Below are 13,681 nucleotides of genomic sequence, written 5' to 3'. Positions count from 1 at the left end.
ATATACCCAGAGACCTAAAAAATCACTAAAGATATCTTACTTTAGAAACCAAAAAAGCCTAATTACATCTAAGTAAAGATCTAAAAGATAATAAGCTTGCTTAGCTACTTAAGCAAAATTATTAAAAAACTGGCTGTAGGCCTTATAATAGACTGATATAAGATCTAAAAGGCTTTATACCCTAGATAAATAAAATATAAGCGGGGCCATAGGGCTATTAATATAATAGCCTGCCTTATACAAACAGTACATAAAAAATAGACTTAAAAGCTTCTCACAGACACTATTTTTATTAATATTATAAAGATCTTTAACTATATTAACCTCTATAAACTTAGTAAAGCTATAGAAACTATAGATCTAGATAATAATCTTATAAAATAGACCTTATCTTTCCTTATAAATAGAAAGATCAGCTTTATAATTAATAATTATAAAGCCTCTGAATAGCCTATTAACTTAAAACTATTCTAAGACTTATTAATCTCTTTAATCCTTTTTTTTATCTATATCTAGAGTGTATTTCAGGCTATAGAATAGCAGATACTAAAGATTAAAGCCCTGTTCTATACCAATAACATAGACCTAATAATCTAGAAAAGCTCAGTCTCTAAGATCTATAAACAGCTAAAAACAGTAGCAAAAGCTATTATTAAATAAAAACTAGCAGATAGCATCAAATTCAATCCTAAAAAAACAGAGACCATCCTATTCTCTAAAGCCACCAGCAGAGAACATAAAAATTAAATCTAGAAAACTAGGGTGTAGATAGAAAACGCTTTAGTAACATTCTCTTTAATAACTATCTAGTAGTTAAAAGTCTTATTAGATCTAAAGTTTATTTTTAAAGCTTACTATAAGTACTGCCTATAAAAAAGTTAAAATACTAAAAAATAAGTATAGACACTATACAAGACCTAGAGGCTTTTTCTAAGTCTAGCATAATAAATTTAAAAGGCTATTACACAGTTAGTAACGCTTTATAAGGCTGAGCTTTAGTAATATAAGTAAAAGAATTGCCTAGAAAGACTATAGAGCCTAATTAATAACTAGGTCTAAGCAGTTATAAATATACTAAAATCTATCTTATTAAAACTACTTATAAAAAAAGCAGCTCTAGAACCAGTAAAGACTTTATTAAATAATAAACAATAGTAATATACCTTAAGATTTCTAAGACTTCCTTAAAGGCATCTAATAATAGAAATATTCCCTATAATACTTAGAGAGAAAGATATCTATATATAGCCTAAAGAGTAGCTACTAAAAGACTAAGCTTAGATAATATTAATCTATTAAAACCCCTAAAAGCTAGATATAGACTTAATCTATAGACTATAAAAAGCTTTAACCGCTAACCCTTTTTAAGACTTTAAGCGTATAATAAAATTTAATAATAGATCTATACTATTAGATTTCAGAATAGATTCTTCTGAAACTATTATATAATTAGTCTCAAACTCTTTAAATAAAATAAAGAATATCGATCTTTACTCAGACAGTTCCAGATTAAATAATCAGTGTATAGACGCTATAGTAGCTTATAAGCTACTTATTAGTCTCTAAAGATTGTATTTAGCTTTTCTAAGTATAGACTTCGAAGTCTTTAATACAGAACTAATAGAAGTAGTCAAAGTCCTAAAATAGATATTAATAAAGAATTTTATAGAGCTAATTAAAATATTTTTAGATATCTAGACTACTATAAGTAGGCTTTAGTATATTTAGTCTAGCCTAAGACAAGCTCTAGTACTATAAGTATATAACCTAGCTAGAAAACTATAGATTACTGACTATAGAGTTACTATATACTGAATATTAAGCTATAAAGAGGTTCTAAGCAATAAAAAAACCAATAAAGCTACTAAGAAAACTATAGAGAGACTTTATATAGATAAATACTCAGATATCTTACTAGTCTATACTTAGTAGATATATATTAAGACTTATAGCACTATTAAGATTAACTAGCTTACTGTAAAGCTTATAAAATATATTTAATAAATAGACTAGGCCTACTAACCTCTTTAGGAATAGAAGCTTGACTTAATAATGACAAGCACCCCCAAATACCTAGTGTAGTAATATTACTAATTTAAGATTAACTATATCTTAATCAGGGTCTATCTATATTAAATCAAGACCCAAGACTCTTCTAATTGTTTAGAGTACTCTAAGAGGACTAAGATAGTAAAATACCTTCTTATAAACTATCGATAGTGATACTACCAGCAGGAAAAACTATATATTAGCTTGGCCGAAGTAAAGATAAAGGCTCTATAGAATAGTGAGTAATACCTTGAAGCATATCTATTCTAAGACTCAAAGGCCACTACAGTGCTGCTGGCGTTTATAAGGGCCATTAAAAAGCAAAAGGATAATCAATAAACCTGGAAATAAGCCTATAAAACCGATAATTGGGGTATTGAGGCCCTGGATGAGGAGGAGCAAAAAGGGAAAAGATAGCAGGTAAAAACAGCCCGCTATTATAGATAACACCTAAATATTAATAGCTATAAAAAAGGGGTAATGATTACTATCTACTATAAGCCCCCAAATCGTCCTATGTATATAAGCGACATAGGGTGAGGAAAGTGCAAGATACCTTAAAAGCCTGAATCCAATAGGAGTAGAGGCACCGGCTTATAGGGGGCAACCCCTATAAGCAGGCCTAATCCACACGAATCGCTGTCTGTCATAGCCTAGGGCTCGGTATAGACATTAAATTTGATTAAATAATAATAATAATAATAATATAATAATAAAATAAGTATTATATTATATTAATTTTAGATAATATTTATAAATATTATAAAATATATTATAAGATATCTAATAGATAGAATTAAAAATAAAAATATATTATAATAAAAAATATAAAAATATATTTATTTTTAAAAAAAAAAAAAAAGTTTATTTACTATAATAAATAATAAAAAATAAAAAATTTAATATTTTAAATAAAAAATCTAGTAATAAACTTAATATTATTAAATATAAACTATTTAAAAACTTATAAATAATAATTATAAACTCTAACTATTAAATAAAATAAAAATATATTTAATATTCTATATTTTATTACTAGAATTAATAGTAAATTAATATAAAAATTATAATAAAATAAAAAGCTTTTTACTAATTAACTACAAATATAACCCGCCGGGAAAATCAAAAATCAACCTTTTGAAATTCAATGCTACTGGAAGGCATCCAGGGCTTCGCTATGGCCCCTGGACTCCCCAATATCGACAACCACCCCCTAGACCCAGGGGGGCAGGCGCTAGGTCTGGTGAACCCCGTAGGGGCCTATATAGGCACCCCAGCGGGGACAGCACCACCAGCGCCCCCCGAGGCAAGTGCAACAGTCCCTCAGAGCGAGGGCTTCTTGCCTAGCCTGGAAATCAACCCTAGGGAGTTGTTTCCCCCCCTAAGCAGCGTGCCAGGCTCCCAGGAAGCACCTAAAACTCTAGGGAAGAGACTACAGGAACACAGCCCTGACGGGGCAGAAAGAGCCCCCATGAAGGCCCTAATCGGCCCAGCCTACAAGGACATGGAACAGGCCTTATTAGGCCACTTTGCAAGCAGCAATAGCGCGCTGCACGCGGAGATGGCCGCTATGAAGGCCTATATGACCTCTCTGGTAGAGGCTATGGAGCAGCGCCTCACAGGCCAATTGGGCGCTCTGGAGCGCCGTTTCTCAACCCTAGAAGCTCAACAGGCCTCCCCGAACGCCCCAAACCACCCCCTAAAGCCCCTATCGTCAGGGGGCGACCGCCAGGGCCCACGACAGCCTCTGCCATCCCAGGGGACGACGTTTGCAGAGGTCGCCCATGGCCCCCAAGCTAACCCGAATAGGGCCGCTAAGCCCATAGAGCCACGCAGAGCCTCACCCCCGATATCAAAACCACCCCCTGGGGTGAAGCCCGCAGCAGGCCCCCAGTGGGCCGATATAGCGGCCAGCAATGCCCAGGAGTGGCAAATCGTTACAAAAAAACGGGCTTACTCCCCGAACCAGCCCCCAAAAGTCCAAATGGACCCAGGGAGCCTGAAGCCTATTCGCGGAAGCAACAAGGGAGACCGCAGGCTTATATTTAGGCGTGAAAATGGCCGCACCGCCCCTAGAAAGTCTAAAGCCGATGTCATCTTGCAGCTTAACCGCTGCCTAGCCCAGGCAGGCTTCCCGAACTTCGCCAGGGTAATAGACGCCAATTACACCGAATCAGGGGCTATCTCAGCCCTATTGGACCAAGGAAGCACCGTAGGCTCGCTATTACCAGCCTATAAGGACCTATTGGTGGCTGCCTGCCACCGGGTCGACCCCGCAGTCATCTCAGTGGAAGCAGACCAACAGTGGCACAAGATTAAGGTGCATGCGGTGCCGGTAGCCCGCTATAGCGCCTCAGGGCTAGGCCTAGCCAGGGAAGAAATTGAATTAGGGGGCACATGCACCCTAATGAGAAACCCTACCTGGATCAAGCCGATAGCGGCTATCCAGACTAATAAGCAGCGTTTCTCTACTATCGTTATAACAGTAGGAGGCCTAGATGACGCCCGCAGGCTACTCGCCCGGGGCGTACGCTTCGGGGGCAACAGGCACCCTACCAGCCCCTATCACGAAGTGGGTAAAGACACCGTTTGCACCCGATGCTGCGGCATTGGCCACCGAACTTATAGAGGCTGCGGCACCCGACCACCACTCTGCACCGTGTGTGCTGGCGCCCATGAAGCCCAAGAGCACACCTGCAACGTGCTAGACTGCAGGGCCCAAACAGGCCACCCATGCCTGCATGCACCCACTAAATGCGGCAACTGTGGGGGGAAGCACCAGGCTGATTCCCCGGGGTGCCCCAAGCTTCGGGAGGCCCGCCGGCGACTCCATAAGCGCTTCCCTGGCGTAGAGGTCGTTATGCCCCCTCCCCCCCCTGAATGGACCGAATGGGAAGGCGTTGCTGAGGAGGCTTCTCCCCCAACCACTACCCAGGACGCCCCCCAAGCCCCAAAGCTTAGGGAGGTCGATGACGCTATGGAAGATGCCCCAGGGACATCACCCCTACCGTACTCATCCCCGTGTCCAACACCAACGCCTGGAGCTGCAGCCCCTATTAATGTTGATTATTCAACATAATTGCGGCCGTACCTACCCCGCAACCTTAGGGGCTCTAGAAGCGGGGATAGAGCGGCAAATAGGCATTATATGCCTGCAAGAGCCTTATATTGCCTATGACTTCTCCCACCCAGGCTATCTGCTGTACTGGCCAGGGGGGGAGAAGCGGGATCAACGGGTGCTTATGGCCATCCGTAAAGACCTTATAGGGGCGGTTAGGGTCGAGAACCGCACTGATTTAGTAGACCACCCCTATTTACAGGCCCTGGACATATGGGAAGCACCAATAATTAGCGGGCATGCCCCCCGACGCACTAGAATAGTCAACTGCTATGATGTGTGGATTGGGGCCAGTTACCGGTGGCAAGGGGCCTTCCCTAGACGACGCCGGGCCATCGAGGACGCAGACTGGGACCTGCTTATAGTGGGTAGGTGCCTATTAGTGGGTGATTTCAACGCCCATAGCCCTTCGTGGAACCCACTGGCCAAGGGCCGGGTTAACGCTGAGCCCTTGGAACAGCTTATAGAGCGGCACTCACTATATGTTAATAACCCACTGGGGGAGGCCACACGCTATAAGAAGACCGAGGGGGTGTCAATTATTGATTTAGCGTTATCCTCGCCAACCCTAGGGCCTCTGCAAGCCTGGGAGGTGGATAAGGATAAGCCTACAACATCTGACCATGAGCTTATCGTCCTAGCCTGGGAAGCCCTAGAACCCCCCCCAGGAGGAATCTCCGGGGAGATTACTGGGTGGCAGATAGAAGCTCTGCAGGTAAACGAGGAAGCCCTAAAGCTGGCCACAGCAGCTTGGGCCTCAGAGGCTGTAGGCCACCCCCCTCTTAGTGATCAATGCACCGAGGAAGACCTTGCTAGAGAGGCCAATTGGGTGCAGGACACCCTAACCAGCGTACTCGATAGGCATGCCAAAGCAGTACGGCTTTGTGCACGCTCTAAGCGGTGGTGGAAGCCAGAGCTGCGGCAAGCCCGGAGCTTATGGGCTGCAGCCCGCAAGCGGTGGCAGGCCCATGCCTGTACCGACACCGAATTCAAGGCTGCAAGAACCGCTTATTACCATGAAATAAAGGCGGCTAAAAGGACCTGCTGGGAGGTCTTCCTTGCTGAGGGAGGCCCTGGGGGGAAGGAAGAGTGGAAAAAAGGTTCGAACCCCACTGGGAACCCTTTTCCCAAAGGCCCTAGGGATGGCCTGGAAAAGCCTTCTCCAGGAGATCCTAATAGGTGTTGGATAGCCCTACAGTACACTAAGCCACGGACTAATCCCACCACCCCAGCACTCCAAGGCCCGGATCTAGAGGCTCCCCCTGCCACTACCATGGCCGATAAAGAAGCTCTAATCAGGGAAACGGCATTTCCTAACGCCCCCCGTAGCTCCCCTCCTGGGGAGCTGCCAGGTGGACAGGCCCACATGCTTATAACGCCAGAGCGGGTGCATCAGGCCCTATTCAGCCAGAGCATCAAGAAAGCTCCGGGGGCCGACAGGCTCAATTTTAAAGCATGCCGGCTACTCTGGGCACTAGACTCGCCCCGAATCATAGGGATGGCTAGGCAGTGCTTTCGGCTTGGGGTGCACCCAGGGGCCTGGAAGACCGCTAAAGGCATCCTACTTCGGAAGCCAGGGAAGCCCGATTACACCCAGGTGAAGGCCTGGAGGATGATAAGCTTGCTTAGCTGCCTGGGCAAGGTTGTTGAGAAGCTGGCTGCAGGCCTTATAGCGGACTGGTGTGAGGCCCAGGGGGCTTTACACCCTGGACAAATGGGGTGCAGGCGGGGCCGTGGGGCTATTGACGCGGTGGCCTGCCTCGTGCAAACAGTGCACGAGGGATGGACTCAAAAGCTTCTCACAGGCACTATCTTTATTGACGTTATGGGGGCCTTCGACCATGTTGACCCCTATAAGCTTAGTGAGGCTATGGAAGCTGCAGGCCTGGATAATGACCTTATAAGGTGGACCTTATCCTTCCTTACAAATAGAAGGGTCAGCCTCGTAATTGACGGTTATAAAGCCCCTGAACAGCCTATTGACTCAGGGCTGCCCCAGGGCTCACCGGTCTCCCCAATCCTCTTTCTTATCTATATCCGGGGTGTGTTTCAGGCTATGGAACAGCAGGTGCCAGGAATCAAGGCCCTGTCCTATGCCGATGACATAGGCCTGGTAGCCCAGGGAAGCTCGGTCTCTGAGATCTGCAGGCAGCTAGAAGCAGCGGCAAAAGCTGCTATTGAGTGGGGACTGGCAGATAGCGTCAAATTCGACCCTAAAAAGACAGAGGCCATCCTATTCTCTAGGGCCACCAGCAGGGAACATAAAAATCAGGTCCAGGAAGCTAGGGTGCAGGTAGGAGACGCTTTAGTGGCATTCTCCCCAACAGCCATCCGGTGGTTAGGGGTCTTACTAGATCCAAAGCTTACCCTCAAAGCCCACTATAAGTACCGCCTGCAAAAAGGTCAAAATACTGAAAGACGAGTGCGGGCACTGTGCAAGGCCGAGGGGCTCCCCCCAGGCCTGGCATGGCGAATCCAAAAGGCCACCGCGCAGTCAGTGGCGCTTTATGGGGCCGAGCTTTGGTGGCATGGGCAAAAGAACTGCCTAGAAGGACTGCAGGGCCTAATTAATAACCAGGCCCGGGCAGTCACAGGCATGCTGAAGTCCACCCCGTTAGGACCGCTTATAAGGGAGGCAGCTCTGGAACCAGCAGAGGCCCTATTAGATAGTAAACAGCGGCGGTATGCCCTGAGACTCCTAGGACTTCCCCAGGGGCATCCAGCAGCAGAAATACTCCCTATAACGCTTAGGGAGGGAGACGCCCATGCACAGCCTGGAGAGCAGCCACTAGAAGACCGAGCTTGGGCAACACCAACCCGCCGAGGCCCCTGGAAGCTGGGCATGGGCCTGGCCCGCAGGCTACGAGAGGCCTTGACCGCCGACCCCTCCCAGGGCTTTGAGCGTACAATAGAGCCTGGTAATAGGTCTATACCACTAGATTTCAGGATAGACTCCCCTGAAACCGCTATGCAATTAGCCTCAGACCCCCTAAGTGGGATAGGGAACACCGACCTTTACTCAGACGGTTCTAGGTTAGACGATCAGCGCGTAGGCGCTGCAGTAGCTTATAAGCCACTTATTGGCCCCTGGAGGTCGCGCCTAGCTCCCCTGGGCGCAGGCTTCGAAGTCTTTGATGCAGAACTAATAGGAGTAGTCGAAGCCCTAGAGTGGGCGCTGGCAGAGAATCTTATAGGGCCAATTAGGGTGTTTTTAGACGCCCAGGCCGCTATAAGCAGGCTCCAGCATACCCGGCCTGGCCCAGGGCAAGCCCTAGCGCTGCGGGCACACGACCTAGCCGGGGAACTACAGGCCACCGGCCGCAGGGTTACCATATGCTGGGTGCCAGGCCATAAAGGGGTCCCAGGCAACGAGGAGGCCGATAAGGCCGCTAAGAAAGCTGCAGGGAGGCCCTGTACAGGCAAGTACTCAGGCATCTCACTGGCCCATGCCCGGCGGGCATGCACCGAGACTTATAGCGCTATCAAGGCCAACTGGCTCACTGCAAAGCTTGCAAGACGCACCCAACAGGTAGGCCAGGCCTACCAACCCCCCCGGGGATGGAAGCTTGACCCAATAGTGGCAAGCACCCCCAAGCACCTGGCGCGGCGGTATTACCAATTCAAGACCGGCCACACCCCAATCGGGGCCTATCTGCACCGAATCAAGGCCCGAGACTCCCCTAATTGCTTGGGGTGCTCTAGGGGGACTGAGACGGTAAGACACCTTCTTACAAACTGTCGACAGTGGTGCCACCAGCGGGAAAAACTATATGCCGGCTTGGCCGAAGCGGGGGTAAAGGCCCCGCAGGATAGCGAGCAGTGCCCCGAAGCACGCCTATTCCAGGACCCAAAGGCCACTACAGCGCTGCTGGCGTTTATAGGGGCCATTAGGGAGCGAGAGGATAACCAACAGGCCTGGGAGCAGGCCTATAAGACTGATAATTGGGGCATTGAGGCCCTGGATGAGGGAGAGCGAGAGGGGGAAGGATAGCGGGCAGGGGCGGCCCGCTATTGTAGGCAACGCCCAAACGTTAGTGGCCATAAGGAGGGGGTAGTGGTTGCCACCCACTATAAGCCCCCGAATCGTCCTGCGCATATAAGCGGCATGGGGTGAGGAAAGTGCAAGATACCTTGAAAGCCTGGATCCAATGGGGGTAGAGGCACCGGCTTATGGGGGGCAACCCCTATAAGCAGGCCTAATCCACACGAATCGCTGTCTGTCATAGCCTAGGGCTCGGTATAGACGTTAAATTTGATTAAATAATAATAATAATAATTATATTTTTTTTTAAAAAATTCTATATTAAAAAAATTAAAATTTAATTAGATTATTTACTATTTTTATTATTTTTAAATATAGATAATAATTATATTATCTAAAATAATAATTAAATTATAATTTTATTTATTTAATAAAAATATATTTTTTTAGATTTTTTTTAATAAAAAATCTTAATTTTAAATCTTTCTAGATATTTTTCTAATAAAAAAGTTAATATTTAGAATTATTTTTTTTAAATTATAATTTATTTATTCTTTAAATCTTTATTTAATTTTAAAAAATTTAATATTTTAGCTCTATTAAATAAGCTTTTTATTTTATTTAAATATTTGTTTTTTAGATTTATTCTATTAATAATCTATCTAGCTATTTTATTATAAAAAATTAAATTTTAAATATTACTTTATTAGATACTAAAAATAATTATTTCTATTTTAATTTTTTTTCTAGTTTATTAAAATATAAAAAATTCTATTTATTTTTTTTTATAATTTTTATATTTTTTAATATATTATTATTATCTAATTTTATTTATATTATTTTTTATTTAGATTATTTTTAATATTATTAATTTTTTTTCTAAAGAGTAATTAAAATATAAAAATTATTTTTAAAAAATAAATATTTAAAATAATAATAAATATATAATTCTATATAATATTAAATTAATTATTAAATCTTTATATAATTTTTTAAAGATATTATAGTATATATAGTTTTAGATGATAATAATTTAGTAAAGAGTTATAATCTTATAAGGCTGGCGTATCTACAGTAGTGCCATAGTGTGGCACAGGGCGGGTGTATTGGCCTCACACAGGAACGTTCGGGAATAGCCTCACACAAACACCCGGCATGCCGCTGTTCACACTAGCCCATTCCACGGGGCGGTCATATCTTCCACCACACTAATATTCTATATTAAACTTTAAGAATATATTAAAATATACTATGATAATTAGTTTAGAATTAATTACTATTCTAAGTTACTCTATAGTTTTAGCTATTTAAAGCAGCTAGAATTAAGATTTAATAGATATATATCCTATTTTATATATATTAATCTACTAGTTATTTCCATTTCTAGCTTCTTCTCTTATACTTAGTATTTTTATTAATATAATATTATCAAGTACATCTTTCTACTAGTCGTAACAGATTAAAAAAAAGACAATAATTTGCTTTTTCTCTCAAAAATCCATAAATTCCCATGTCATATGTGACTGGTAACCATCGCATATGAGAAGCCGGGGCTAATTCAAAAGGCAGCAACACTAGCTAGGATTCTAAGGGATCTAGGCAAACGGGCGGGATATTATGTCACACAAACGATGCATGATTTCCGAGCGTGAGAATTTCTTTCGTGCAAGAGAAAGGCAGCAGAATTTATTCGAGATGACATTCGCATACCGAGTAAAGCACGTAAATAGCTATACTAGATTAATTCTCGTTTCGCCACACATGCTAAAGATACAAATCAATCGCCAAGCCCTTCTTATCCGGAAGCTCGTTTCAGCATTGACATTTCACATGCCCTCGCACTTGCACACCACATAGGCGGCGCAGAGGTCCTTGACACCTCCCCCGAAAGAAGTGTATGTTTTCTCAGCGTTCATACTCACATCTAGACCTAGCTCTTCGGTGAACTCGCAGACTGTGGTCTGCTGCAAAACAGTGAGCATGGCACTTGAGGCGAAGACAAGGCCCTCGTGTGCAACTGCAGTGTGGCCCCAGAGCTCCTGAACAGGGCGCTTCACGCCATCAACGGGGACAGCGACGTTGGCAATGGCACCAGATTGTTCGTTGGCGAGCTGGATAGTGGCAGGCTTGACCCAAGAAGGAGGAGCAGCAAGGCCAGAGGAGGTGAGGAGGCCAAGGACCAGCGCGGTGACATTGGTGAGCTGCATTACCAAATATAGTGTTTGTTCTTTTGGAGAAATTTAAGTTGAATTTGCTTTGGTCCTTTAATATTATTGAAGGAAACGATCTGATAAGGGGACCTTTTTGTCGTTCTGGTGCGGGTTTAATGTTGGGTCAGACTGTGTTAATATAGATTTTACTGGTTGCTGGTTGCAGTTGAATTAATTTTATAAAAATAAGTCATCTAGCTGGAAGCATTGCAATTTTCCGTCCTCGTCGAGTCATTTCCAAGTTGTGGATGATTGTCTTGGGCAACCCGGATCAAGTCTAGTGTCGGTGCCGCACTCGGTAATCGCTAATTATAGCTGAAGAAGAAACACCCAGCAAATGACCATTTTGCAATATTCAATTAGATGGAAAATTTTACTCCCGATCGCTTCGCGCTACTAAGTGCATATGATGGTGTAATTCGGAAGAAGGATGGGTGTTAGCTCGGCGTGGAAAAGGGACAATTGCAGATTGAATAACTCGGCCGCTGGTTTTGAAACATCATAATAACGTTACACAAGGCGCCCATAGGGGCGAAGGAATTTGCCGTGGGCGGTGAATAACTTCGCAAAAATAATTTCATTTTTAGTTACCTCTGACGTGCAATTACTAGATTCTAGATGTATCAGTATCCCAGAGAATGTTTTAAATATATGGTAGCAGCCGTAGCATTCCATGTTTCGAGGATCATGCTTTTGCTGTTCATCGGCCAGTTACCGGCTCCAAATGCAGCTTCTTGTTTGGGTTCGCTGTTACTGTACCATTTGTTCTTTACCAGAATAGGTGTTCGTTAGTAGTATTCTACCAAATAAGATAGAGATATCAGTAACTAGGGTTAGATAAAGAAATATCTTTTATAAATAAAAGGATATTTAATAATAATTTATTAATAGACTAGATAAAATATAGATCTAATTTTATATAAAATAAAACATAATTAAACTAAATATATATTAATAAATAAATATCTTTATATAGTAAATCTTTATTATAGCTATTAAAGTCTTTACTTAGATAGCTATAGTATCTTTATTATATTTATTATATTAATTATTATAATTACTTTAATAATTATATAATTTTATAACTTTAATCTATCTATAACTATCTATAGACCTATTAATTAGCTATAGTTAATTAAATCTTTTAATAATCTTTTTCTTTAAAGACTAGTATTTTAATAGTTATATAAATAGTTGTATACCTTTATTATATAGATAAACTAGTTTTAATTTTATTAATATTCTTAATAGTAATATTCTAACTATATTATTTAAAAAAATTTTAAAATCTAAAAATCTTATTTTTTAAATTAATAGATTTAGTATTTTTTTTATCTTATTTTATAATTATTATTATTATCTAAATAAAACCTATATTAAAACTAAATTTTTAAATTATTATAATAGTTACATTTATATTAATAATTATTATTATATTATTATATCTATTTCTAAGTTATTTTAAAAATATTTAGTTTTTATTTAAGATAAAATTAAAACTAATAAAGAAAAAACTTATAAAGAAATAATAACTTTAATAATCTAAATATTTTATTTTTAAAAATAAAAAAAACTTTTCTAAAAATATATTAGAGAATTTATTTAAACTAATATAAAAAATATATAAAAATTAAAATAGTTAAAAAAAAAAAAAAAAAAAAAAATTATAAAAAAAAAGCTAAATAATAAAAAATTAATAAAATTATTATAATTATTTTTAAAAAGTTTTTTTTTTAATTTTAATAATATATATGTGAGGATATTATATAGAGAGCAGGCAAGAGTTGGATTCGATAGTAAAGCTATGGTTCGCTAGGTAGTCAAACTGATTGCTGACCTTCGACAACCCCTGTGCAAAGGTCAGTATATATATGCCGCTTTATTAGTGGCTTGGTAACCCTCTGTGAGGCTAGTGTAGTGAGGTGTGGCATCTAGTATATCTTGAAGGTCTTATGGCCTCATATTACCCCTCTTTTTTTTAGAAGCTGCGCCAGTGTTCTTTATGTAGATTCTTATAGAAGATATAAATAAGCTTAGGCGCTATTATTATGGGGACTAGTGCGTATGGTATATAGACCTACCTATATATATTATTAATATATTGTTTATAGGTCAGGTTATTATTTATTTTTTCTTCTTTACTACCAAACAGTTTATTGCACTACTGCTAATCTTGTACTTATCCTTTCTGCTCTCTTATTTATTTATACTGTCTAAATATAAGTAATATATCCTTTACTGGTTATCTTATATTGATTGTAATATCTATTTAAATATTTACTTAGTTTGTTATTCGCTAACAGTTTATAAAATAGTTCTAAA

General features: G+C 40.9%; 3 protein-coding genes across 3 annotated transcripts; 2 read left to right on the top strand and 1 right to left on the bottom strand.

Moving 5' to 3' along the window:
- Positions 1-3,196: 3,196 nt before the first annotated feature.
- TRUGW13939_09759 (uncharacterized protein) lies at positions 3,197-5,128 on the top strand (the record flags this gene model as incomplete). Its single annotated transcript, XM_035492879.1, has 1 exon — positions 3,197-5,128. One exon carries the CDS (start codon positions 3,197-3,199, stop codon positions 5,126-5,128), a length of 1,932 nt encoding a protein of 643 aa, XP_035348772.1.
- Positions 5,129-5,291: 163 nt separating this feature from the next.
- On the top strand, positions 5,292-9,158 carry TRUGW13939_09758 (uncharacterized protein; the record flags this gene model as incomplete). The annotated part of the gene is made up of 2 exons (XM_035492878.1): positions 5,292-6,346; positions 7,316-9,158. The coding sequence occupies 2 exons, from the start codon at positions 5,292-5,294 to the stop codon at positions 9,156-9,158; spliced, it is 2,898 nt and encodes a 965-aa protein (XP_035348771.1).
- Positions 9,159-10,975: 1,817 nt separating this feature from the next.
- On the bottom strand, positions 10,976-11,356 carry TRUGW13939_09757 (uncharacterized protein; the record flags this gene model as incomplete). The annotated part of the gene is made up of 1 exon (XM_035492877.1): positions 10,976-11,356. The coding sequence occupies one exon, from the start codon at positions 11,354-11,356 to the stop codon at positions 10,976-10,978; it is 381 nt and encodes a 126-aa protein (XP_035348770.1).
- Positions 11,357-13,681: the final 2,325 nt, after the last annotated feature.

Source organism: Talaromyces rugulosus, chromosome V (genome assembly GCF_013368755.1).
Source record: "Talaromyces rugulosus chromosome V, complete sequence".
Lineage (NCBI taxonomy): Eukaryota > Fungi > Ascomycota > Eurotiomycetes > Eurotiales > Trichocomaceae > Talaromyces > Talaromyces rugulosus.
The sequence above is the reverse complement of the archived record's forward strand: the minus strand, read 5'-3'. Positions and strand labels throughout refer to the sequence as shown.